General features: G+C 42.0%; 1 protein-coding gene and 1 long non-coding RNA gene across 3 annotated transcripts in view; one reads left to right on the top strand and one right to left on the bottom strand.

Annotated features, from left to right (window-relative positions):
• Positions 1 to 7,084: 7,084 nt before the first annotated feature.
• LOC133385537 (uncharacterized) lies at positions 7,085 to 22,636 on the top strand. The gene is made up of 3 exons (XR_009762903.1): positions 7,085 to 7,285; positions 17,605 to 17,649; positions 21,784 to 22,636. It is a non-coding gene; the product is annotated as an uncharacterized LOC133385537 (long non-coding RNA).
• Positions 14,134 to 23,950, bottom strand: part of TRPC6 (transient receptor potential cation channel subfamily C member 6) — a 115,973-nt gene continuing 106,156 nt past the window's right edge. For both annotated transcript variants that reach the window (XM_061628759.1, XM_061628760.1), the window contains 6 exons: positions 22,201 to 22,465; positions 21,234 to 21,429; positions 17,933 to 18,136; positions 16,670 to 16,753; positions 15,809 to 15,884; positions 14,134 to 14,754 (listed from right to left, as the gene is read on the bottom strand). In XM_061628759.1, the coding sequence (XP_061484743.1) occupies positions 14,603 to 14,754; positions 15,809 to 15,884; positions 16,670 to 16,753; positions 17,933 to 18,136; positions 21,234 to 21,429; positions 22,201 to 22,465 (977 nt within the window). In that variant the 3' untranslated portion in view covers positions 14,134 to 14,602. The remainder of the gene's footprint in view (positions 14,755 to 15,808; positions 15,885 to 16,669; positions 16,754 to 17,932; positions 18,137 to 21,233; positions 21,430 to 22,200; positions 22,466 to 23,950) is intronic.

The following is a 23,950-nucleotide window of genomic DNA, read 5'->3' as shown; positions in this document are numbered from 1 at the left end:
CGCCACCACTATGCACAATACACTGCTTCAGAATGGGCATTAAGGAAGTTATCTGGATATCTTTTAATAGAATCTCTACATGCATTACATTAATATCACATTGCCATGACTAAGTCAACGGGTTTTTTGTTAAGGCTGCAAAACACCTGAACGTTTCTCAGCGCAATTGGGTTAGGGCAGGCGTTGCCATCATGGTGCCTTCCAGATACTGCATTCCAACTTCCATCAGCTTTAGCTAGGGATGGGAGATAAATTCATTCGCTTTGCATTTTAATGGAAACCTACCTAATTTGCACTTCTCTGGCCAATACATCAACTAAAACACATCTATTTTTTGAAATTCACACCTCTGAATTTTGTCCTGCAGTTGTCATACCAAAGAATGAGTATGAAATGCATATCTGTTAGGAAAGTGTACACGGAAATATGCATACACTTTTTTGTTTTGGTGGACTGTTTTTTTTAATTAAAAAATAGCAAGCTCATGCCAACATTGGGGATACTAAAGATTTTAAAAATGAGAAACTGAGAGAAACCAATTGACAGATTTATGAGAGATTGACCAGCATGCCCAATGGTCAGAGATGATGGGAATCTACAACATCTGAAGGGCATCACACTGACTACCCCTGATTTGGCTGAGAGGTAATGGTTGATGAATTTCAGTTGAATTTCCACTGACTGCGGCTAGGAAAGAAACCTGGCACCTGTTCAAAAAAGGATTCTAAAAATCTAACATTCTTGCTTCACTGGTTATATACTTTATCAATTCTGATGGTGACTTGAGTGTGAACAAGCATAGCAAAAAAAACCCCCATGGTTAATAATAATAATATGTATTGTTTGAGCCCGTGTTAAGCAGGTAACCATTTTTTTTCCACCGCTAGATGTTAGCTGAATAAATACACAAAAGAAAGAACCCTTTGTTGTATATCATGATTTTAGAGCTCTTTCGAGATTATGCTGTACAAAAACACCCACTACAAAATGCCAGCTGTTCCTTCTCTGCCTGGAGCGAGGTCAGCTAGATCAGCTTACCCATGATTTGAAATCTGTCTGCTAGCTGTTTCATATGGATTTGAAGCATACGCCTGTTTGTTTATAACTACTTCCACAACACCATCCTATGATTTCAAGGGGAGAGATATAAGCATGTGCGCTGTAATAAAATCTCCCACCAGAATGAAGGAGTCTTTAAAATATTTTGCTTGACTGGATTGTACCAGAAATCTAGAACTGTCTTTCCTAACCTGAAACCCAGAGCTTGCAAAACTTACTTTTTTAAAACTACAACTCCCATCAGCCCCAGCCAGCATGGCCACTGGACTGGGCTGATGGGAGTTGAAGTTCAAAAAAGAAACTTTTCCAAGCTCTGTTAAACCCTCAAGATGTTTGGGACAACAGCTTTCCCCTGCCTTCATGACATGCTGCTTTCCTCTCCTTAAGGGGCGGGGGATCAATATCTTTGTGATATCAGCAACAGAACCTCCAATTGCCACCTGCATCTCAGACCTATTTGTATACCTATTTGTTAGTTGTATACCAAGCAACTAACACCATCTGCAGCTGTCTAGATATTGTTGGACTCCAATTCCCATCACACACACCCCAACCAGCGGTCAGGGAAGATGGGAGTTGTTGGCACCAGGATGGGGAAGGCTGATATATAACATTAAGCGTCAGAATGAATAAAATACAGTTGAGAAATATAGGGGAGTGATATTAAAAGGGATCAAAGAGGTAAAAACTAAAAAAGGGAAAATAAAATCAGTTTCAGGCTTTACCTTCAGTCCCTCTGGAACAAGATGATTTTCAGAAGTCTCCAGAAAACTATCAGGAAGGGAGCAGAGTGGGCTTCTTGGGGTAGGGTATTCCAAAGCTTTGGGGCCACAGCTGAAAAGGTTATCTCGCATGTGCCTGCCAGTCTGCCATCTTTCATTCCAGGCACGCAGAGGAGACCAGAGGCAACTGATCTTAAATCATGGGCAGGTACATATGGGTGTAAGCAGTCCCTCAGGTACATTGGTCCAAGGCTTTTTAGGGCTTTAAAGGTCAGAACCAGCACTTTGAATTGGGCCTGGAGACAAATTGGGAGCCAGTGGAGTCAATAAAGCACAGGGGCAATATGATCCCTATGCTGCGATCCAGTTAACATTCTGGCTGCCGCATTTTGAACCAACTGCAATTTCCAAACGATTTTCAAAGGCAGCTCCACATAGAGTGTGTTACAGTAATCAAACCTCGATGTCACCAATGCATGTGTCACTGTGGCCAAGTCAACTGCTTCCAGGAATGGGCGTAGCTGGTAGACCAGTTTGAGTTGGCCAAAAGCACTCCAGGCTACTGCAGCCACCTGATATTCAAGCAGCAGGGCAGGAAGCAGTAGTACTCCCAAACTGCAACCCGGCTCCTTCAAGCGGAGTGTGACCTCATCCAGAACAGGTTGCAGCCATATCCCTAGCACAATTTTCCCCTTGACCAGCAACACTTCTGTTTTGTCTGGATTGAATTTCAGTTTGTTAGCCCACATCCAGCCCTTCACAGCCTCCAGGCATCGGTTTAGGATGAGCACTCCCTCCCTGCAATCAGGTGGTAGGGAGAGATAGAGCTGTGTGTCATCAGCATATTGAAGACATTGTACTCCAAATCTCCGGATGACCTCTGCAGTAGTTTCATATAGATGTTAAAGAGCATAGGAGACAGAATGGAACCCTGTGGGACCCCATAGGCCAGCAGCCAGGGGGTCAAGCAGTAGTCTCCCAGCACCACTTTTTGGGACCTGTCCACCAGGTAGGACCGGAGCCACCATAGGATGGTGCCTCCCAATCCCATCCCAGCTAGGTGGCCCAGAAGGATACCATGGTCGGTATCGAAAGCCACCGAGAGTTCCAGCAGCATCAACAGGGATGCATTCTCACTGCGTAGGTCACCAAGAAGGGTGACCAAGGCAAACTCTGTCCCATGACCAGGCCTAATGCCTGATTGGAAAGAGTCTAGATAATCCGATTCATCTTTAATGGGAGCTGAGCAGCCACTACTTTCTCAACCACCTTGCCCCCAAAGGGGAGATTACAGACTAGACAGAAAATACAATCCACAGGGTCTAATGAAGGTTTCTTTAACAGAGGTCTTATCACAGTCTCCTTCAACAACATTGGCACAGAACCTTCCCTTGGGGAGGTATTAATTAAATATGCCAAACAGCCACTCGCACTCTGGCAGATTTAATTAACCAGGATGGGCAAGAGTCAAGACCATAAACACCATAGTTTAGGGATAGTGTGGAGAATACTCTTAGTTTTCTCACACACCTCCGAGAAATACAGACCCTAGAAATTTACTTTCGATACCGTTCACCACGGTATCCTCTTGGATCGCCTGGAGGGGATGGGAATAGGGGGCACTGTTTTACGGTGGTTCTGTTCCTATCTCTCGGACAGGCACCAACGGGTGGCATTGGGAGATGAGGTTTCAGGCCCTTGGCCTCTCAATTGTGGTGTGCCACAGGGTTCTATCCTCTCTCCCATGCTATTTAACATCTATGTAAAGCCGCTGGGGGCCATCATCAGGAGATTTGGGTTGCAGTGCCACCAATATGCGGATGACACTCAGCTCTATCTCTCATTTAAGTCCTCACCAGAGTTGGCTGTGGATACCATTTCCAAGTGCCTGGAGTCTGTAAGTGAATGGATGGGAGGCAATAGGCTGAAACTGAACCCTGACAAGACCGAGGTACTGCTTGTGGGAGACAAGAGAAGGTTGGGAGATATTGACCTGGTGTTGAATGGGGTAAGATTGCCCCTGAAGGACCAGGTCCACAGCCTCGGGGTCATTCTTGACTCCCAGCTGTCCATGGAGGCTCAGGTTTTGGCAGTGAGCCGGGCAGCTTGGTATCAATTACATCTAATACAGAGGCTGCGACCCTACCTTCCTGTCCATCTACTCCCACGGGTGGTACATGCCCTGGTCTCCTCTTGCTTAGACTACTGTAATGCGCTCTACGTTGGGTTACCCTTGAAGATGGTCCGGAAACTACAGCTGGTTCAGAATGTGGCGGCACGTTTGATTAAGAACAGCTGCTGCCGTGATCATATCACTCCAGTGCTAGAAGATCTGCACTGGTTACCAGTTGTTTACCGGGCCCAATTCAAGGTGTTGGTATTAACCTTTAAAGCCCTACACGGTTTCGGTCCAGTTTATCTAAAGGAGCGCCTCCAGCATCATCAAATATGCTGCCTGATGAGATCAGCCTCACAAGACCTTCTCTCGGTCCCGCCAGTTAAAACAGCTAGGCTGGTGCGGACCAGAGAGAGGGCATTTTCGATTGTGGCCCCCACCCTCTGGAATTCTCTGCCCTATGACATCCGCCATGCCTCCTCCCTGGCAGGTTTCCGCCGAGAATTGAAAACCTGGCTGTTTCGGCGGGCCTATGGGACTTTTGGGTAATCTCGTTTTATTCTGTAAAGATGTGGGTGGGTTTTGATTATGTAGAGTTGCTGTTCATTTGTATTTATATGTTATTTTATTCTTTTGTACGTCGCCTAGAGTGGCCGTTTCATACGGCCAGATAGGCGACTTAGAAATAAAATTTATTATTATTATTATTTAACTATTTTATTAATTATAGGGCACCATAGAAAGGGCTCTCAAAAATCATTCTTTCCTGCTCCGGCAGGGGTTGGACTAGATAACTTTTGAGGTCCCTTCCAACTTTATGATTCGCTGATCCAAGATGCACTTATGCACAGATATATGGAGAATCAATGCTCCCATTAGTCAGTTCTGCTTTCTGAATGTCAGATTTCACATTCTTAATTAAGAATATTCCAGCCTGGTAAGACTCCATGGTGGTGTCTTCTACCTTTACTCAGAACGCGTTTGCCTTGGTCTGTGGATGGATGTTGACGTTCTTTGCCAATGTTCATCAGAGCCAGGAATGTTTTATTTTATTTATTTAACAACATCTATATATTGCTTACTCTATAGAAGACTCCTAAACCAGGGATTCCCACACTGTGGTTCGTGGACCATCAGTGGTCCACGAGCTTCATTCACATGCTCCGTGGTGTGTCTGTGAAGAACACAGTTTGGATTCAAATTGTAATACACTAAAATAAAAGATAAGAAATCAAAGAAATTCAGTTAAAGATATCTAGCACCATGCGTTACAATTCCTACAAGAGACAGAAAAATCATGAAGTGGTCTGCTAAGAGCCTCAGCAATTTTCAAGAGGTCGGGGGGGGGAAGTTTGGGAACCACTGGCCTAAGCAGATTACAAGAAAAAGAAAAGAAAGCAAAATGTTCTTTTAAAAAAAGCCAATAAATGCAAACATAAAAATCAAGCTAACACAACATTTTCTGTAAATAAAATCTGCAGTTAAAAAAATTATGCATATTTCTTTGTGTATATTACAAGACAGAAGCTGTGATCTGCATACAGTTATGTAATTATGCATACAAGAGTCACAGAGGCTGGCATACGTGAAACTATATTAAAAGATTCCAACCCAGGAAATTATATGAAGATGAAGGCCTTTGGCAACTCTTTGAAACAATAAGTGACACACTACTGCCCCAGAGTGGCGCATGGTATTAATTAACTTCTGTTCATGTTCCAGGAGATAAACGGCCCTGTTGAAAAGGTTTCCAATTGATCAAGAAAACAAATTATACTCTTACTGCTGAAATGGCCCTAGAAATGAAATAAATGGCAAATTCTGAACATCTTGCTAGAGCCATCAGCAGGCCTCCTGTTGTAGCATTTCGCCAGCCTCCTAATTTGTGCAGACTGTTAGTGAGAGCTGTGCTTAAGCCACCTATCACCAATCCAGGGTCTCATCCTTGTCATTCCAAATGCTGTATCACCTGTGTGTACCTCAGGGAGACAGCTACTTTCACAAGCACTAGGACAGACAGGACATATTACATCAAACAGAACATCACCTGCAGGTCCTGCAATATAATTTATGTCATTGAATGCAAAACACCAGGATGCCATATCCAATACGTAGGAAAAACCACAAATGACCTACGGACACGCTTCAGAAATCACAAATCAGCAATCTTGACAAAAAAAAGTGGAGCAACATTTCAATACTGAGGGCCACAGTCTGTTGGACTTCTCTATCACAGCTATAGAGGTGTCAACAGATCCAGCAGCACTGACAGAGGGAGAACTTTTGGATATATTCTTTGGACACATGGTCACCACAGGACCTGAACCTGGAGGACAGTACCACCACTACTTAGCTTCTGCAAATGAAGCCCCTCTGAGCATTCCATCCTCAAAGCTCTATAACTGCCACCTTGGTAACAGCATTTGTATGTTAGCAGCTGATGAAGGCAGAAGCTGAAACATTTTGTTAATACAATAAAAACCTCTGTTTTGTTAATCACAATTACATTCATATATTTTTAGGTAATTAACGGAATCCTTATAGGGATTCAGAGCAAGCTTGAGTGAAGGTCTGTTTGTTGCTTTCAAAACTGTCACACACACACACACAGACACACACAAACAAACAAACAAACGAGCACTCTCCCCTTTGAGGGAAGTCATGTGTTTTACATATGCTTTAAACATATGGTGTGTATGCAGATATATGCCAGCTGGTGTTTCATGCTCTCTTTTGATGACAAGGCAAGCCCCTGCCACAGACCTGTTTTTTTTTCCCCAGCCTTGACAAGGACCTGTCTATTTTAATGAAGAGTATGTAACACTGTTGTTGGGGAATGGAGACTTAGTATTTAGAGGAGAAGCCATCCACATACCAATGCAGTTTCAAATGGGACAGAGGGGACTGGTGAGAAATAACAGTTCTTTTATGTAAGAGTAAACGAATTCTGTCCCGAGTGATCCAGAAATTAAGGTTAGCCACATATCTAATGGCAGGGAAGGATGGTTGGGGCAGGGCTCTGCCACAGATGGGGAGGGCAAGGCTGTGTGGGGCTTAAGCTAGAAGAACAAGTTCCTGCTGTTTCAACAGATAACAGAGAGAGCCTAAATAAGGCTGCAGCTCACTCTGGGTGGCTAGGTCTGCCCCCAGCAGGAGAAGCTCTCCTGGTTAAAGAGGCCTTGCCTGTTTCAACAGCCATAGTCTCCTAACGGTGCAAGAAAGACAGTCATGGTTCTGCTGGTTTCAGGACCGGGTTCCTCAGAACTTGAGGGCAGCAATACAACTTCCTCTGGCTGGAGAGGTGTCCATCTTGTTCCCCTTCCTGCACTAGGACTGGCAGGTGTGGTACCACCAGGACACCCCAATGACACCATGTCAGCTCATTGATGTAAGAACTCGTAGAAGTCGTCAAAGCATTAGGAAAGTGCTGATTGTTATTGTATTGTTATTGAAAGATGTTGTTGTTGCTTTTATTAAATAATGTTAATATTTTGTTATTTAAATATTTGTAAACTGTATTGTTCTTTTCTGATGTGTATTTTGTATTTGTGTTTCTTGTTTGTGAGTCACCTTGAAGGCCTTTTTTGGCCAAAAGGCAGCATAGAAATAAACCATAACATAACATCCAAGGAGGAGAGGGCCCAGCCTAGAGAATCCCTTTCTGTAGTAGTTAGGGGGGGTTCTGAGCCCCGGCAGTGATACATCTTGCTTTCTTCGGAAGTTGTCTGCCTGCCCTTTTTGGAAGCTATCATATCATAGATTGCTTTTGAAAGTCCCTTGCGTTTGATAGGATAACTCCTCTGATAGGCCACCCACTATTTTGATTAAAAAGGAAACAGGAAGCAGTAAATGTCTGGGAGCTGAGTCCCTTGAATATTGGAAAAGGTTAAAGCAGAGCCAGACATCTACAAAAATAGCTGCAGGGGGAATTCTGGAGATGGTCCAATAGACTACAGTGGGCTCATTCTTGGAGTGTGGATTCTTATGTATCCACAAAATGGCACAACCCACGTACAACAGGGGGGATTGACAGGCTGCAGGGGGCTAAGTTTGCAGAAGTACAATCAAATTTAGGGGAAGGAATCCTGAAACAGCACAATAAGAACTAAGTATACTAAGTGGCCACAGAATGCTGCCTGGTGGTTGGGGACTAGGAATGAAAAAACCGAGGCACTGGGAAATGGAATGGAGCATCCTGAAAGAGGGCATAGCTAGCTGAAACCCTGAAAAGGAGCACTCCACACTGCAATATTTTGATGCGGATCCCTCTTGTTTATGTAATAATAATTGTGTGTCTAAGGTGAATGTTGACACAGGGTTTTTTTAGAGAGAAAGAAAAAGTTGGCAAAAGGCAACAGCCCTGTTAATACATCTGTTAAACGTATTACTTTGCGGCGTCAATTGTGTGCTGAGGGAGTTGGATGGCCGAGTTGTTCTGTGTGGTCTGGTTACCTTTGGGCCTGGTTCAGAAGCTCCTGCTAGTGCAGAATACAGCAGCTAGACTGCTGGTGGGGGCAGACAGCCGACAGCATGGGACACCTCTACTAAAACATCTGCACTAGCCTTCGCTGTTCCGCCACCTGAGACCTTATATAAGGACCACCTGAGACCTTATATCCCGGCTCGATTGCTGAGATCATCCCGAAGAGGGTTATTAGTTGTCCCCCGTGTTACAGAGGCCCAAATGGCTTCAACTAGAAATCAGGCATTTAGTGTCACCATCCCATACTATGGAACCTTCTTCCAGCAGAAATTCTGCAGGCAGCCTTGCTTTTGACTTTTTAGGCGTCTCCTGAAGACCTTTTTATGCTAACATGCTGTTGCAACTGTTTAAAACTTCTTTGATGAGCCAGTCATTTTAATGGCTATTTTGCACTCTTTTAAATAGTATTTTATGTTTTATTGTTTACATTTTGTTGTACACTGCCCTGATATTTTATGAGGTGGTGGTATACAAACACTTTTATAAAATAAATGAAAATAAATATATTTAATGATTGTGCAGAAGATGGAACTTTAACTTTTTATCATCCCTACATAACAAACTGCTCTTGCCTCCAGAGTAGGGTTGCCAGGCTCAGGGCCTGAGACTGATCCTGTATCTTTAGGAGAAGAGAAAGTCAGCCAAGTGCAGGTGTTCTTGCAACACTGTAATGGGAAAAACCACAAGGTGGAATTCTCCCTTCCCCTCCACCTTGTGGTTTTTCCCATTACAGCGTTGCAAGAACACCTGCGCTTGGCTGACTTTCTCTTCTCCTAAAGATACAGGATCAGTCTCAGGCCCTGAGCCTGGCAACCCTACTCCACAGGGATTTAGGTTGCCCCCCCCCCTGTAACTGCAAGATTTTTAGAACTGGCCATTGACAGAGCAATTATCCAATTTCACAGACACTTAGAATTCTTAGACTCCTTATTTTCTCCATCGTCACACTTGCCCTAAGTAGAGATTGGGAGAAATTTGATTAAGTGTGCATTTAAAGGCAAACCTACCTAATTTTCATTTTCTGAAACAAAGTGTGAACCACACTTCTGAGAATTTTCAGTCAAGTTCTCCAGGCAAGTAATGTGTACAAAATGCACATACTAGGACAAAATGCATATATAACTGAAAATAATGTAAAAAAATGCATTATATTAGTGAAAAGTGCTTGCAAAAATTGTGCACATTAGGCAGAATTGCATACAAAAATATGCATGTTAGGATAAATTTGCTGAAGAGTTTTCATGATGACTTTTTTTAAAAAAAATGCAAATGGATGTGGAACTGAACTTAAAATTGGAAAAATGAGAAACTCAGGAAAACCAAAATAGACAGTTTCCCCCATCCCTGGCCCTAAGGTGGGGATGGGGAATATGTGGTTCTCCAGGTATTGTTGAACTACAACTCCCATAATCTCTGATCATTAGTCATGCTGGCTTGGGCTGTTGGAAGCTGTAGACCAGCAGCATCTGGAGGGCTCTAGGCTCTGCAAACCTGCAAACCTGCAAACCTTGATTTTGTACAATATAAAAAATCTCCCTTTAAAATAATGCTTGAATGATTCCATCGTTAAAACACACTTCCAGGAAGGAATGGGAAATCTCAGGCCTGGGGGCCAAATGCAGTCCTCCAAGTCGCTGTGTGCAGCCCTGAGGACCCTCAGCAAGCCACAGTCCTTACCAGTCCTACCCTGAACTATCCTTGAGTGCTTTTGCATGGCTGAATTGCGTCCTGGCTGGAATGTACAGTGCCCACTGTTCAAGATTCTATCCCCACTCCCATTTTTACACACACACACACGCACACACACACACAGAGAGAGAGAGGGAGAGAGAGAGGCAGTCTGCATTCTGTGGCCACGAGCATTGGGATGTTTTGGAGGAATTTCCTCTCTTAGGGTTCCCCCTCACTACCCAAACTTTTTTGTCCTTCTGTAAACTTTGGGGTTTCGCCGAATAGGCTGATAAACCTCTCTTTTGCATTTTGATTTTTGACATAAGGTTTGGCACTTGGAGAATTATTATGTATGAATCTATTCCTGTGAAAGTGATTTCACAACACAATAAAGCACGTTTAAAAACTGAATACAAAAACATTGAGATGGCTGTTAGTATATATGGCTAGGAAAATCTCACCCATCTTCTGACTGGACAGGCCGAGGTGATGGTCCTTAATCTCCACCACATCGCCCACAATAACAACACAGATATTTTATGTATTAATTTGAATTTAAAGACTGTGTTTTTGTTACCAACCATGGGTCTCACAGATAGGGAGGGATGCTAGGATGAACAAATAAATGAATTATGTATCCAACCTTGTCTTCAAACCAGTGAGTTTCTCTGTCTGCATAAGTGTGCTCATTTATTAAGCTACGTCATGGGGTTAAATGTATTCAACGCTGAAGCAGGGAAATCTCTTTTCAAAAGGGCAAAGCTTAAAATATACAGCTGAATAATCTGTCCAGCACTTACTCTGGGTGTGAGTCACCAGATCGTGACTCATCCAGGGAGAAAACAGCTGCTGGTGATTGAGATAAAAGTTTATGACAAGGACTGGACTGCTGGGGTCTTTGATTGGATAGCTATCTCCTGCTAGGGTTACTATCTGTTTTCCTAGACTGGTTGCTGTGTCTTTAACTGCAACCTGAAACTGACACTCACAGCTGAAATTTGCCTGGCATCCATATATATACAGTATATATCCCTATCCACTCATTCAGTCCTTGTGGATACCAGACATGTGAAGGCGTTCTCTAAGATGTGTCTTGGAAAGATGTAGACCCTGATTGAGTGAACCCAAGACTGCAAACCCTCCCTTGGGACACAAATCTTGATTAAGCATCATTCACGGCCCCATGGAGGAAGCTTTACGTTTTTGTACTAGTTCAGAATGATGCCAATTGTGCATCAGCCAGGGTGCAGCTGGTATACAGGTTTGTGCCTAGGGGGAGAAGCTAGCTAGGTGTGTTCTTTGAACAAAATTGCCACCCTGGGCTTCTACTGGGAGGAAGGGCAGGATATAAATCTGATAAATAAATAAACAAACAAAATGTATCTGTGTGCAGTCATGAGGACTAGAAACGTGTCCTTTACAAACACAAAAGTTGGGATTTTGCACTGAACTAGATGCCCCATTATCCCCTGTGCGAGGCCATATTCAGAAGATCATTTCTTGCCAGTAATATGCTGGGCCGTACAGAATGCTAGCTACAGCCCTCATCATTGCCTATGGCATTAAGCTATGCATGCACGAATTGTTTATGTAATTTCTTTTACCCAGTGATTTCATTGCTACACCTACAAGTGATGGGGAGAGATGGGCAAACTAGAAGGTTATTGTGATTGAAAACCTCCCGCTTTTTAGGGTAAAATCTTGATTCTTGAATAGTTTTTCATTCCTCTGGTGAAAAACAAGGGAAGTGTAATTGCCTGCTATGTTGGAAAAAGTGGTTTCTAGCAGAGCTTGGAAAAGTTACTTTTTTTGAACTACAACTCCCATCAGCCCAATCCAGTGGCCATGCTGGCTGAGGCTGATGGGAGTTGTAGTTCAAAAAAGTAACTTTTCCAAGCTGTGCCCCAGGGTGAGAGCCTGCTAGGGATAGTTTCTGTCCCCTTGAGTGAGTGATGAGGGGGAGTGCTTGGTGTGCATGTTTTAGTGTGTGTGTGTGTTGTTGCTTGTTTGTATGTATTTAGATTTGAGTGATTCTCATGGTGTGGACAAGAGGATGTGCTGTGTGATCTGAGGTGTGCTTAAAATGGCAAGTTTGAGGGCATTCATTTAGAATATTGATAGGTTTGATGAAAGCGAGTGTGATCTTGTAAGGGTGTGATTGAGTAAACTGAATTATATATATTTCCAACAGTAGTTAGATGAAATTCTGTTTGCTATTACAAAGGGGGCTGGCAGTTTTAGTTGTTTTGCAATGTTTATACTAAAAATGGATACTAAAGAGAATGCTCTGTTCAATTATTAGTTGTGTTTTACAGATTGTAGACTAATGCTTTTTGTACTTGATGTTTAAGATGTTTTAACTTATGCTGTACACTGCGTAAAGTTTCATTTAAATACAAGTGTTATATAAATTATCTTTAAAGAAAAGCTTCCATTTGCATTGAGAGAAACTCCCCCACTGGTGCCAGTGCAAATTCCAATGCAAATAGCAGTTTCAAATGAGCAATTTTCATCAAGGCAGTAGCAGGGGAGAAAAGAGCTAATTTCTCCCTCCAGTCTTACTGTGATCCTGATAATTATCAGCCCATCCCTCCAATGGCTTTTATTTGCATTTTTAAAACATACGCATTAATTGTAAAAGTGTATTTAATATTGTATCTATCTTGGTCCCATTTAGCTTACAGCTTAAAGGCTACTAGAACTCCTAGAGAGTTTTTTAAAAGCCCAGGTCACATCTTGGAGAGCTGTTTGTACAAGGCAAGCTCTCTAAGCATGTTGTTGGTTTCGAAATTGCAAAAAGCACTATGATCCCAAGCACATCGACTTCTAGCTGAACTACAACTGACTTGACGGCATTAATAAACAGCTTCTCAGGATGCTTTAAGTCATATGCACGGGTTCAAAATCACAGCATTTCATTGAAAGCAATTGTTTAAACCTCCAGTATCAGTTAGACAGATGGAAGCAATATACTGTGGGTAGAATGTATTCCAAACAGAGAAGGCAAAAAACTGTTCAAGGAAGGCCAACCCAAGTCGATGCTTCTTCTCTCCAAAGAACTGCTGCGTTCTTGAAACTCTGACAGCTTCATGCTGATTTGTTGGTAATTGTTCAAATAATGGTAATTATGCAGATAATGGAGGACTACTAAGAAAAAAGGAAAACATTCTTCATCTTCCCTAATTGCACTCAGGAAGCAACAAAGGGATGCTTTAGACTTGCTATGTGAACATTTATGTCAGGGACTTCCAACATTGCACCCAGGGCTGCAGCAGCACCCTTGATGCCTTCCTCTGGTGCCTGCAAAGCCTTGGACAGCCCCACCCACCCAGTAGGTCATGAGATTGCGAGGGTGCTTACCATTTGTCTCCCTTGCAAAGTACACAGAGATGAAGGAGGAAGTTGGAAGAGTAACGCTCTTTTCCACATTCTCTTTCAGCTCTATCAATTCTACTTTATCCAGCTTTTACCCAGATCCCTTGGAAAAGCAAAATGTGTGTGTGTGCTTCTCTCTTTCTGTCTCTCTCTGTGTGGCTGGGCTAATCTGGGGGGAATGTGGAAAGAAGTGACCAGAGGGGGCAGCACCCACAGCACTTACAAAACCCAAATGTGCCCACAAGCCTACAAAGGTTGGCAACCCCTGCTTCATATGGTTCCCATAAATTCCACCTTCTGTTAGTTGCCTCAAGTTAGCATTAAACTGTTGCAATGTACCAGAATGCCCAGTTGTAATGGTGATACTTAAAGAACACTGTAATGCCATAGTGGGAAGGGCTATAACTCAGTGGGACAACATCTGCTTTGCATGCAGAAAGTCTCAGACTCACTCTTTGCATCTCCAGGTAGGGCTGGGAGAGATTCCTGTCTGAAACCCTGAAGAGCACTACCAGTCAGTGTAGACAATACTGAGCTAGATGGACCAATGGTCTGTCTCAGTATGAGGCAGCTTTTTGTTTTCCCATCATAGGTTTTTGACATAGTCTTCTGTTGAATCTTCCCCTTGTCCATCATAAGCACTTACTTCCCAGCATAGAAATTATTTTTTTCAGTTTAATTAAAAGCATATAATTGTGTTTTGTTTCTGTTTATTTAAAGGACCAATTCATTTCTTTTTTTAAAAAAGTCATCAGAACTCTATTCCTAAATTATTCATTTGTAAACCTCGTTCATTTCAATGGAATTTTACTACTAAGTAAATGTGCTTATGGTCGAAGAGTTATCTATGTGCGTGCGAGTGTGAGAGAACAAGAGAGCTTCCTGGCATCAGTAGAACCAGTAATTAAAATATGTAATTGTGCAACTTCTGAAACCATATTTTATGTCTTCTTTTAATTTTCAGAAAATGGTTGAGTTTACCTCTGTGGATGGTTTTCCCTTATTATCAAAAAAAAAAAAGAGAGAGAGAGGAAAAAACCAGTTCAGCAACTACTGTTGCAGCTGCTGTAAGAGTGTCAATTATGTTTGAAGAAGAAGAAAATAGAACTGATATGGCTTTCATTAGACTGCCAGCTTAGAGGATTCCCCCATCCCCCTTTCAAAGAGAAGTTCTTGTTATCTGCTACTTTGTTCCTGTTTTGGCTCAATACACAGTTTCTCCCCAAGTTTCCGGATGAGTTCTGCCAGGTCTTCTGTGTTCTGTGATTTTTCTTCAAGAAGCTCATAACGGAGGCTTGAGATGTCCTGTTTAATTTCTTTCAGTTCACCTATAAAAGAGAAAGACGATCAATTGCTTACAAGAAGAAAAGGTGGAGCCAAAAAAGAACATAAGAAAAGCCCTGCAAAGGCCCATCTAGTCCAGCATTCTGTTTCCCATAGTTGCCAACCAGATGCCCACAGGAAGCCTGCAAGCAGGACATGAGCGGAATAGCACTTTTCCACTGTTGCTTCCCAGTGAATGATATTTGGAGGCAATGCTGCCTCTAATTCTGCAGGTAGCATATAGTCATGACAACTATTTATTTTATTTATTTATTTATTACATTTATACCCCTTTTCATCATAGAAACCCAAGGCGGCTTACATATGGTTCCCTGGCGGCCTCCCATCCAGGCACTGACCACACCTGACCCTGCTTAGCTTCAGCAGGGAGCTGGCCTTAGGTGCCTTCAGACCATAGCCTGGGACTAGTAGCCACTGATAGCCTTATACTCCATGAATTTGTCTAATCCCCTTTTAAAGCCATCCAAGTTTCCAAGATCATAGCTTTAAAAGCTAAAGCCAATTTGGGAAGTAGGAGAGAACGTATTCAGATATTTTATGCACACGTTATGGAATTGTTCCCAGTGGAATTAAAGATGGTTTTCCAAGTAGAAAGACTTTATGGATGGAAAAGCTCAGAGTCAACCACTATTCTTGGAATGACTTGCCAGCATTTCCTAAACAGCAGACATGGAGCATGTTTACCACCCATTGTAACTGTATCTCACATTTTGGTTATCCTGCCAGATCAATCAACAGCACTCCTGTTCAGAACCAAGGAGCCGTTCCTTGAAATCTGCTTTGGAGGCCTGATCCTATTCTTCACCTAAAGACAGTGGCTACTCCCCTGCTGTTTGCTCTTGTGAAAACTAATCCCTATCTTTTTCTCCAATTTGCCTAGTTCCTCACTTGGTCTCCCTTTGTATTGACACAAGCCTTTGCTTTCCAGAGGGCTAGCCATGTTCCGGGGCAATCCTAAACCCAACAACTTTTGCTATCCATTTCCCTGCCTTGGTTCTTCTACCCAATATTCAAACTACACCCACATTAGGAACCTACCTTCATTGACTTCATCACTCTCTTTATCCACTTGAGCTTTCAGCACGTATCGTTTCATAAGACGTTTCATAATTTTCTAGGAAAGAAGCAGGAAAAAAATCTTTCTAGTATTGACTTGTGCATCCTATTCCCAGACAGCAGTAGCAGTGCATGGGGTGAGGCACAGTCATAGAAACAACCTCTCAACTCTGCTGCTGCTGCAACGTACCTGGAAGGGACTGGGGCAGGACATGGTGGCTACACAGGTGCATCCACGTAGCCCCATCTTCACTCCAGCCCTGCCCTGACACCGGTGGCAGGAGGGTGGCTGTACCCTACCATGTGCTGCTATTGCTAGACAGATTTACTTAGTGGTTCAATGGAGCTTACTCCCACAGTGACTGTGCATGGGATAGTGGGCCCAAATGCAAAGCAAACATACACAATTCAGTGTTACAGAAATAAATGGAGACATCCTGCTGAGTTCAATGGGATCACTCCCTAGTGAGTGTGTTTAGAACTGCAGCCTTAGGGCCAAATCAGGTGTGATGCAGGAGACCAATGACTGGATCACTCAATATTTTACTTCAAAATTATAAGGGGCCAGGGTGGGGACAATTAAGGCACTGGGGAATGTGTTATTCCATGCCAATTCTCCAAAGTCTCTTCCCTGCCCCCAACTGCTATGTGTCCTGCATTTCACCTTTGCAGGGACTTAGTATGGCTTGCACTGCTTGAATCACGCTGCAGCTGAGATTAGATAAATGAAGCTTTGCCATGTGCATGCAGTTTATTGTCCATTGAGCTTCATGGATGGTGGACAAGCTGTTTCCATTTGTTCCCTATTTCTTTACAGATATTCTGTAAGAATCTACATCCTACCTGATACTTCCTTTGAGGATTACTTAAGCTGTTTAAGTTGAGGTCATCAGAGCTTCTTATACTTGATTGCCTCCTTTGTCCTAGCTGAAAAATAGAAAGAACTACATGTGGATTCTTAATTAAATCCCTTGTCATCTTCCCCCTTTCCCTTCTTCCCACGTATTTCACTAGAATACTGTATTCCTTAATCACCATTTCCATGCATTAGAAGGAGGTCTGAGTAAGATTTGTAGAAGTACAAAACTTTTTTTAGGAAAAAGAACTCTTAAAGGGGGGCACTGTTGGGGCAAAAATGAAATGCAAATGCTTACTGAAGATTTGGATGCCGTCAAGTTTATCTAACTGCATGCTTAAGCAGCAGACATTATATAAAGCCCTTTCTCTGTGACCAGCATGGAAATCCAGAGGACTGGTGAAGGAGAGATGGATCAGAATGGGTACTCACTCAATCCTCCATCAAGCCCCTTAGTATAAAGCTTTTTACATTTTATTTATTAGCCTGCCAAGAGGATAAAATCCTGTGGGTCATGGACGGTGGGGCATCTTCTCTTCTGTGGCCAGCAAGGAAAGCAGACCTTTGTAGCAAAGTTAACTAAAAAAACTTCCTTTGTGAGCTAGTAGCTTTTGTGGGTGTATTTAGAAAGCTGCCTTTAGATCTTTGCAGTGCAGTTTTCAAGAAGCAAAATGCCTGTGGCACCATAGGCAAGAAGTCTTTTCCTCTAATTTTGGAAAATCACATTCTCTCACATTACACTGCTAACATGACTGGACTATTCAGATGAACATAAGCCTGCTACAATAATGTCTGGGCTGGCTCCTGAATTCCAGTTGTGTAAATAAGCCCTACCCTAAGATAAAGTATGTTGCATCTCAACATATGACCACTTGGTGGCAGGCTAGGTTTGAATTCTAAACACCTTTTCATTCTCTCATAGGATCTGAAGGCTGCCTGGAAGTTTTATATCAGCAGCATCGGATGGGTAAGTAATAGCCATTCATTTTATCCACAGGAGTGAATAATCAAATAAGAGGAGCTGATAAACATTCTCTGTGCAGATGCAGAATTGTTCAGACTGCCTGTTTCTAAAATTACAGCCATAAAATTATCTTGATATTTTAGGCCATTTCTACCCAAAACCCTGAAAGAAAACAAGCATTGTATTTAGTGGTGCAGGTTTGGCATGAATTGCCCTTCTCCAATTAAGTCATGTATTGTGTAAAAACAATTCCAGAATGTGGTGGTTTATCCCTTTGTAAAGTTACCTGATTCATCTCAGCATCTTCCTGAAAACCTTTTTTATGGCAAAGTAATAATTTACAAATCCACTTCTTTATTCTGAGTGAAAGATAAAGCAAAGATTTGGGGCTAGGCACTAGATTGAATGGTACTGGAAGTGTTCTGCCCTCCTCAAAATAGGAGAACCACAATTTTGCTCTTGCAAACTTCCATTCCACATCTGCATCATCCTGGAAGGCAGAGGAAAGAGTTAAGCAGCACAATCTTCTGAAACAGCACAAAAATGTAATTTTGCTGGGTGCTCAAACTCTGGCTGGCAGCAGTTTTGGTAGCACTGCTCTAAACATACATGTAGGAAATCACAGTAATCCTGCTTTATAAAAAGAGGTGGAGACTTGTAGTTCTGATGTCAGTGAGGCAGTGAATCCCCTCAGGGTTTTAGTCCACACTTTCAAGGAACTGCCCGAGGTGCTGAACCTATTTTGGGAATAGGTTTCAGCACCTTGGACAGCTCCTTGAACATTTGGGTTACATGCAGAGGGGATTCATGCCATGCTGACATTGGAGCTACCAGTCTCCATATCCTGCTGGATCAGACAAAGGGTGCATCTGGGCTAGAATCCTGTTTCTAACAATGATCAGCCAGATGCTTTTAGGAAGCCCACCAGCAGGGCATAATACTGAGGACTTTGGGCTGGATTCAGATTAACATAGTTGACCTTAGGTTCCACTGAAATCAATAGGACAAAAAAATAGTGACTTAACTATTAACCTGATCTGGATCCAGCCCTTTATGTATAAGGAATATTCCCTGGGGCCAACACAACATGGCAATTATTGATACTAGCCAGTGATTTTGCAGATTGTTCATTAGGTTACAAAGCTGCATGTTATCCCATATTAAGAATCACTTGAGGAACATAAATGGGCATAATAGAGCCATAGACTGCAACATATAAGGATCACAAGTAGTTTATTTCCAATAGGAGAGAGTTAAGCGCTTGATTCAGGCCTGCCAAACACACTCCCCACCTGTTTTCTACCTGCCTGGCACTACATAACGAAGAGTGATGGTGTCACACTGCACAGCAGGTGAGCTGAGGTTTGCTTGGTGGGTTGCAGGTTGTGTAAGCCCCATTGCCCTACTTTTGAAATCTGTATTGACTGGGTAGTTTGGAACTTTGTTTCATTGGTATGAAGAAATGCTCTTTACAAAAAGGCATATTTCTTACGAGGTGGTTAAATACAGTATAAGACAAAAAGATCAGTATCTTGGAAGGCTTGTTCTGGTGCATTGATCCTCAGCTGGTGAGTCAGGATCTACTTCTGAGTCACAGCTTGCATTAGCACCATACAAGTTATATGCTAAAAATTAAGAAGTGGGCCTGCAAATGCATGCCTTAGCTAAAGATGGGGCCTGGATCTGAAACATTTGAAAGTTACTGTCAGTGCATTGAAAAACTAGCTTGAGTATATTGTCCGATTTGGTTTTCAGTGTTTTAGGACAATGCAACTTTCATTAAGTGGAGTTTTTCCATTGTCAATCCATTTCAATGATTGAAGCAAATAAAATAAAATAAAACAATATTCTAATCTTGCAGTAAAGCAGGTGTAGGGAACCTTTGGCCCTCCAGATGTTGCTGAACTACAACACCCATCATCCCTGCCACGGGCCATGCTTGCTAGGGCTGATGAGAGTTGTAGTTCAGCAACATCTGGAGGGCAACAGCTTCCCTACACCTGTGATACATGCTGCCTTTGGATATAAATTTTATTAATAAATCAAAATATAATATTAAATTAAATCACTGACAGATTGCTGCCCTTTTAAAAGCATCCAAAATATACTATGTGAGCTGTCTGCCTCTGAGCCGCTGTGACTAATGGAAGGGCTGGATTTGTTAACCCTCCACACCTGATTAATCAACAAAAGAGGTCCCCAATTATGGAATGATTTTCCTGATGAGGTGTTTTAATTGTGTTTTAAATTGTTTTTAAAATATGTGTTTTAAATTTGTATATTTGTTTTTAATGTTTTTAGTTACTGTAAACTGCCCAGAGAGCTTCGGCTATGGGGCAGTATATAAATACAATAAATAAATTCAGAAGAGGGCAACCAGAATGATCAAGGGGATGGAGCGACTCCCCTATGAGGAAAGGTTGCATTATTTGGGGCTTTTTAGTTTAGAGAAAAGGCGGGTCAGAGGAGACATGATAGAAGTGTATAAAATTATGCATGGCATTGAGAAAGTGGATAGAGAAAAGTTCTTCTCCCTCTCTCATAATACTAGAACTCATGGACATTCAAAGAAGCTGAATGTTGGAAGATTCAGGACAGACAAAAGGAAGTACTTCTTTACTCAGCGCATAGTTAAACTATGGAATTTGCTCCCACAAGATGCAGTAATGGCCACCAGCTTGGATGGCTTTAAAAGAAGACTAGACAAATTCATGGAGGACAGGGCTATCAATGGCTACTAGCCATGACAGCTGTGCTCTGCCATCCTAGTCAGAGGCAGCATGCTTCTGAAAACCAGTTGCTGGAAGCCTCAGGAGGGGAGAGTGTTCTTGCACTCGGGTCCTGCTTGCGGGCTTCCCCCAGGCACCTGGTTGGCCACTGTGAGAACAGGATGCTGGACTAGATGGGCCACTGGCCTGATCCAGCAGGCTCTTCTTATGTTCTTATGTTCTTAAATAATAAATAAATAAATATTTTAAAAAATGTAACGTGGTCATAAAATTATATTTTCTTAAAAATTCTATTGATCCTCTTAAACAGGGGTGGATAACCTGTAGTCCATAACATTTGGAGGAATACAACACCCAACATACATGCCAACTGGCCATGCTGCCTGGGGCTGATGTCTGAGTTGGGACCAGGGGTGTAGTTGTCCAGGACCATGGGGAGTTGTAGACCTTTTACTTTTTGGGGAGCAAGGTCTCAGCCAGGTCCCTATGTACAAGACAATCAGCATGAAAGGGGAGCCACTGAGAAGAGTCCTTGGCCTTTCGTGCTGAAGTGAAAGGAGATGAGTCGACCACTGAGAAGACTCTTCTCAGTAACCAACACATAACCCCTTTCATGCTGATTGGCTCCTAGGGATGTCTGTTGTAGTGGACTGGGAGAAGACACAGACAGCAAGGGAAATGAGGGAAAGTGGAAAAGGGGGCATGGTGTGACCATCATAAAGAGACCCTGTACTTCTGAATCTGCCATTACACTACTGGCTGGGAGTCAAACAGCATCTGGAGGGCATCACTCTGACTAGCTGTGCTCTAAACTAGTTTTAACCGAGTACACTAAAGGTGGTTCAACAGAGTGCTTACCTCAATTTCTTGGTATGAGCTGTTGATCATTGCGATAAGCATGTTCAATAGAACAATAACCATGGTGACATTATAAACACCATAGAGGACATAACCAATGTTCTCAATAAATTTGTGCTTATAATGTATGACAACTGATTTCACTTCTGAGAGTCCAAATATTGCCCAGAACAAAGTCTTGAAGCTTTCTTCCACTCTGAAATAAAAAAAAAAATGAGAAACATGAAAGCAGTAAAAGATCTGGATAAACTGAATATCCCAACAGCAACATGTCTCCAATTGATTAATGGGGCGGGAAAATCTGGCATGTCATAATAATGTTAAAAGTGTCAGAATTACAAATGTTTGAGCAGGACATGATCAGCCTCTGCCAGGGTGATAGTGCAACATTTTGAAATAATAAAGAAGGTATGCAAATTGAAATGTCAATCATATAATGCAACATCGTCCTTTAATATTGATTTATTCATGCTTGTGATGATTGTTAATGCTTGATTTTCCTTGCTCCCTCCTTATATTTTTCTACCTGATGCTTGCTGTGGCTGTTCAGAGCTACCACGATTGTCTTGTCTGGGTGACCCCTGTGCTGATCTTGGTATTCTATCTGGATTAGTGGCATTCAAAGGATTGCTCCATCCTGAATTTGTGACTGTGGGTAACCAGCACTCTCATTAAATGCACCAATCACTTTGAATCCATGAACATGGCAGTGCCCTTAGAACTGCTTGACAGTACATTTGTTTCACATTTAAATGCATCACTACTAGTAGTTTAGCAAAGATTATTGGCAAATCAATATTTAAGAATTGTAGGTTATAGCTGATTATGACCATGGTTTTGGATATTTAATACTGTGCGCATACTAAGTACATTACAAGAGCTAAGACACTTAATCCAACTGATTGCCTTCCAATAAAATCACTTGCAGTTGCTAAAGCAGAAGCAGATTTCAAGAACATTTACTTACGTAGTGAAGGCTTCATTTTGCTTTGCCCCCAGGTAGTAGGAGTAGAGATTAAACATTCCTATCATGAAGGCCACAAAGACCATGATAAATATGACCATGAACTTGAATATATCTTTCACAGTTCTACCAAGCGATATCTGTAGAGGTCCAAAGCTTTCATTGGCTGGCAGAATGTAGGCGATTCTTGAGAAACTTAAAACCACAGCGATTGCATACAGCCCTTCAGATATGATTTGAGGGTCAGATGGATCCCAGTCTATTCTTGCTAAGAAGAAAAACCACAAGACCTTCTGTTTAATGTTTTGAGATATAGGTCCCATATTTACCTGCACACATACAAAAGTCAGTCTCTGAGATCTTGCTGTACATCCTTTTGGTGTCAGAAGTACAGCACTTGGGAACAAGAGAGGCGGTGTTCTCTGCTATGGAGTACAGGGTATGGAACACCCTCCAGAGGCATGTCTGTCCAAACACTCACAAGACTGCTTCTTCAGGCTCTGGTTATTAATGGATCCTCCTGATAGTGGTTTTAAACATAGTTGTATTTTTCCCTTTGGTTTTTGGTATTTCAATGTTTTCTTCTTAATTTTTTTTAATGATTATTAATTTTATTTTATGATTTCATAGTTACTTGGCTTTATGTTAAAAGTTTTTAAAAGTGAGATGAAATTATTGTTAAACAAATGAACAATTCTGTTCACAGAGTTATTTTTTTCTATTAGGAAATAAAGGACCAAAATCCTCTAATGTTATGAACTGCCATTGCTCCCTAGAAACTGGTGGTGCCAGTTGCAATCCTATATACACTTACCTGGGAGGAAGTCCTACTAAACTCAGTGAGACTTACTTCTGAGTAGACATGCAGAGGACTGTGTTCGCAGTTACTTTTCTATCTAGTACATCAGTAGATAGCCTTATGTTAATGTAGTAACTTCTGATTATTCAAAACCTCTTGATTTTATATGAAGAAACTAGTTATACAGAAAGTGTGCACAAACTGTAGTTGTAAATGAATGTTCCTATTTCATAATTTGATAACCTGTTTTATCCTATGAGCTCAGAGTAGCTTACAGCAGTTTTTCTAAATATTAATACTTTATGTCCCAAGGGACTCAGAATCTAAGGACATCAAATGGTTTGGGGGATGAAAGTTTTAAAATGACATTGTAAACATAAAAAACTTGTTTGTTTGTTTGTTTTAATCATGGCATATCACAAAGAAATCAACTCATAAAGTCATCCAAAGGTCAGCATCATCCTCATTGGGACATTTTCTTCAAAGCAGCAACAAAACATTTTTATAGTAAAAAAAAACCCAAAAGTTTTCTGCTGTCTTGACAGGAGCGGTAAGCCAATCTGTCCACTGAAAGTCACTAGAAATCCCTCCCACTACTTGCATGGGTGACAAATGGCCTCACAAAACAGGGGGATATTCAACACCATTCCACTATGAACAAATTATACACCAGTGGTGGGGAACATTTTCCAGCCCAAGGGCCACATTCCCTTCAGGGCAACCTTCCGAGGGCCACATGCCAGTGGTGGGTGGGGTCCCACATAAAAGTGGGCGGAGCAATTAATATGAATGCTATCTGTGTATATTTGGCTAGTTTCTACACACACTTCTTTATCTTCCATCTAGCAGATATTATCACAATTAAAGAACACATTGCAGCCAGGCAAAAACACTCTGGGTGCAAATCAGGGCCACAGAGGGATGTGGCTAGGGAAAGTTCCAAGGGTGAAACAG

The sequence above is a fragment of the Rhineura floridana genome, chromosome 5 (assembly GCF_030035675.1).
Source record: "Rhineura floridana isolate rRhiFlo1 chromosome 5, rRhiFlo1.hap2, whole genome shotgun sequence".
Lineage (NCBI taxonomy): Eukaryota > Metazoa > Chordata > Lepidosauria > Squamata > Rhineuridae > Rhineura > Rhineura floridana.
This window is presented reverse-complemented; position numbering and strand designations above follow the sequence as displayed.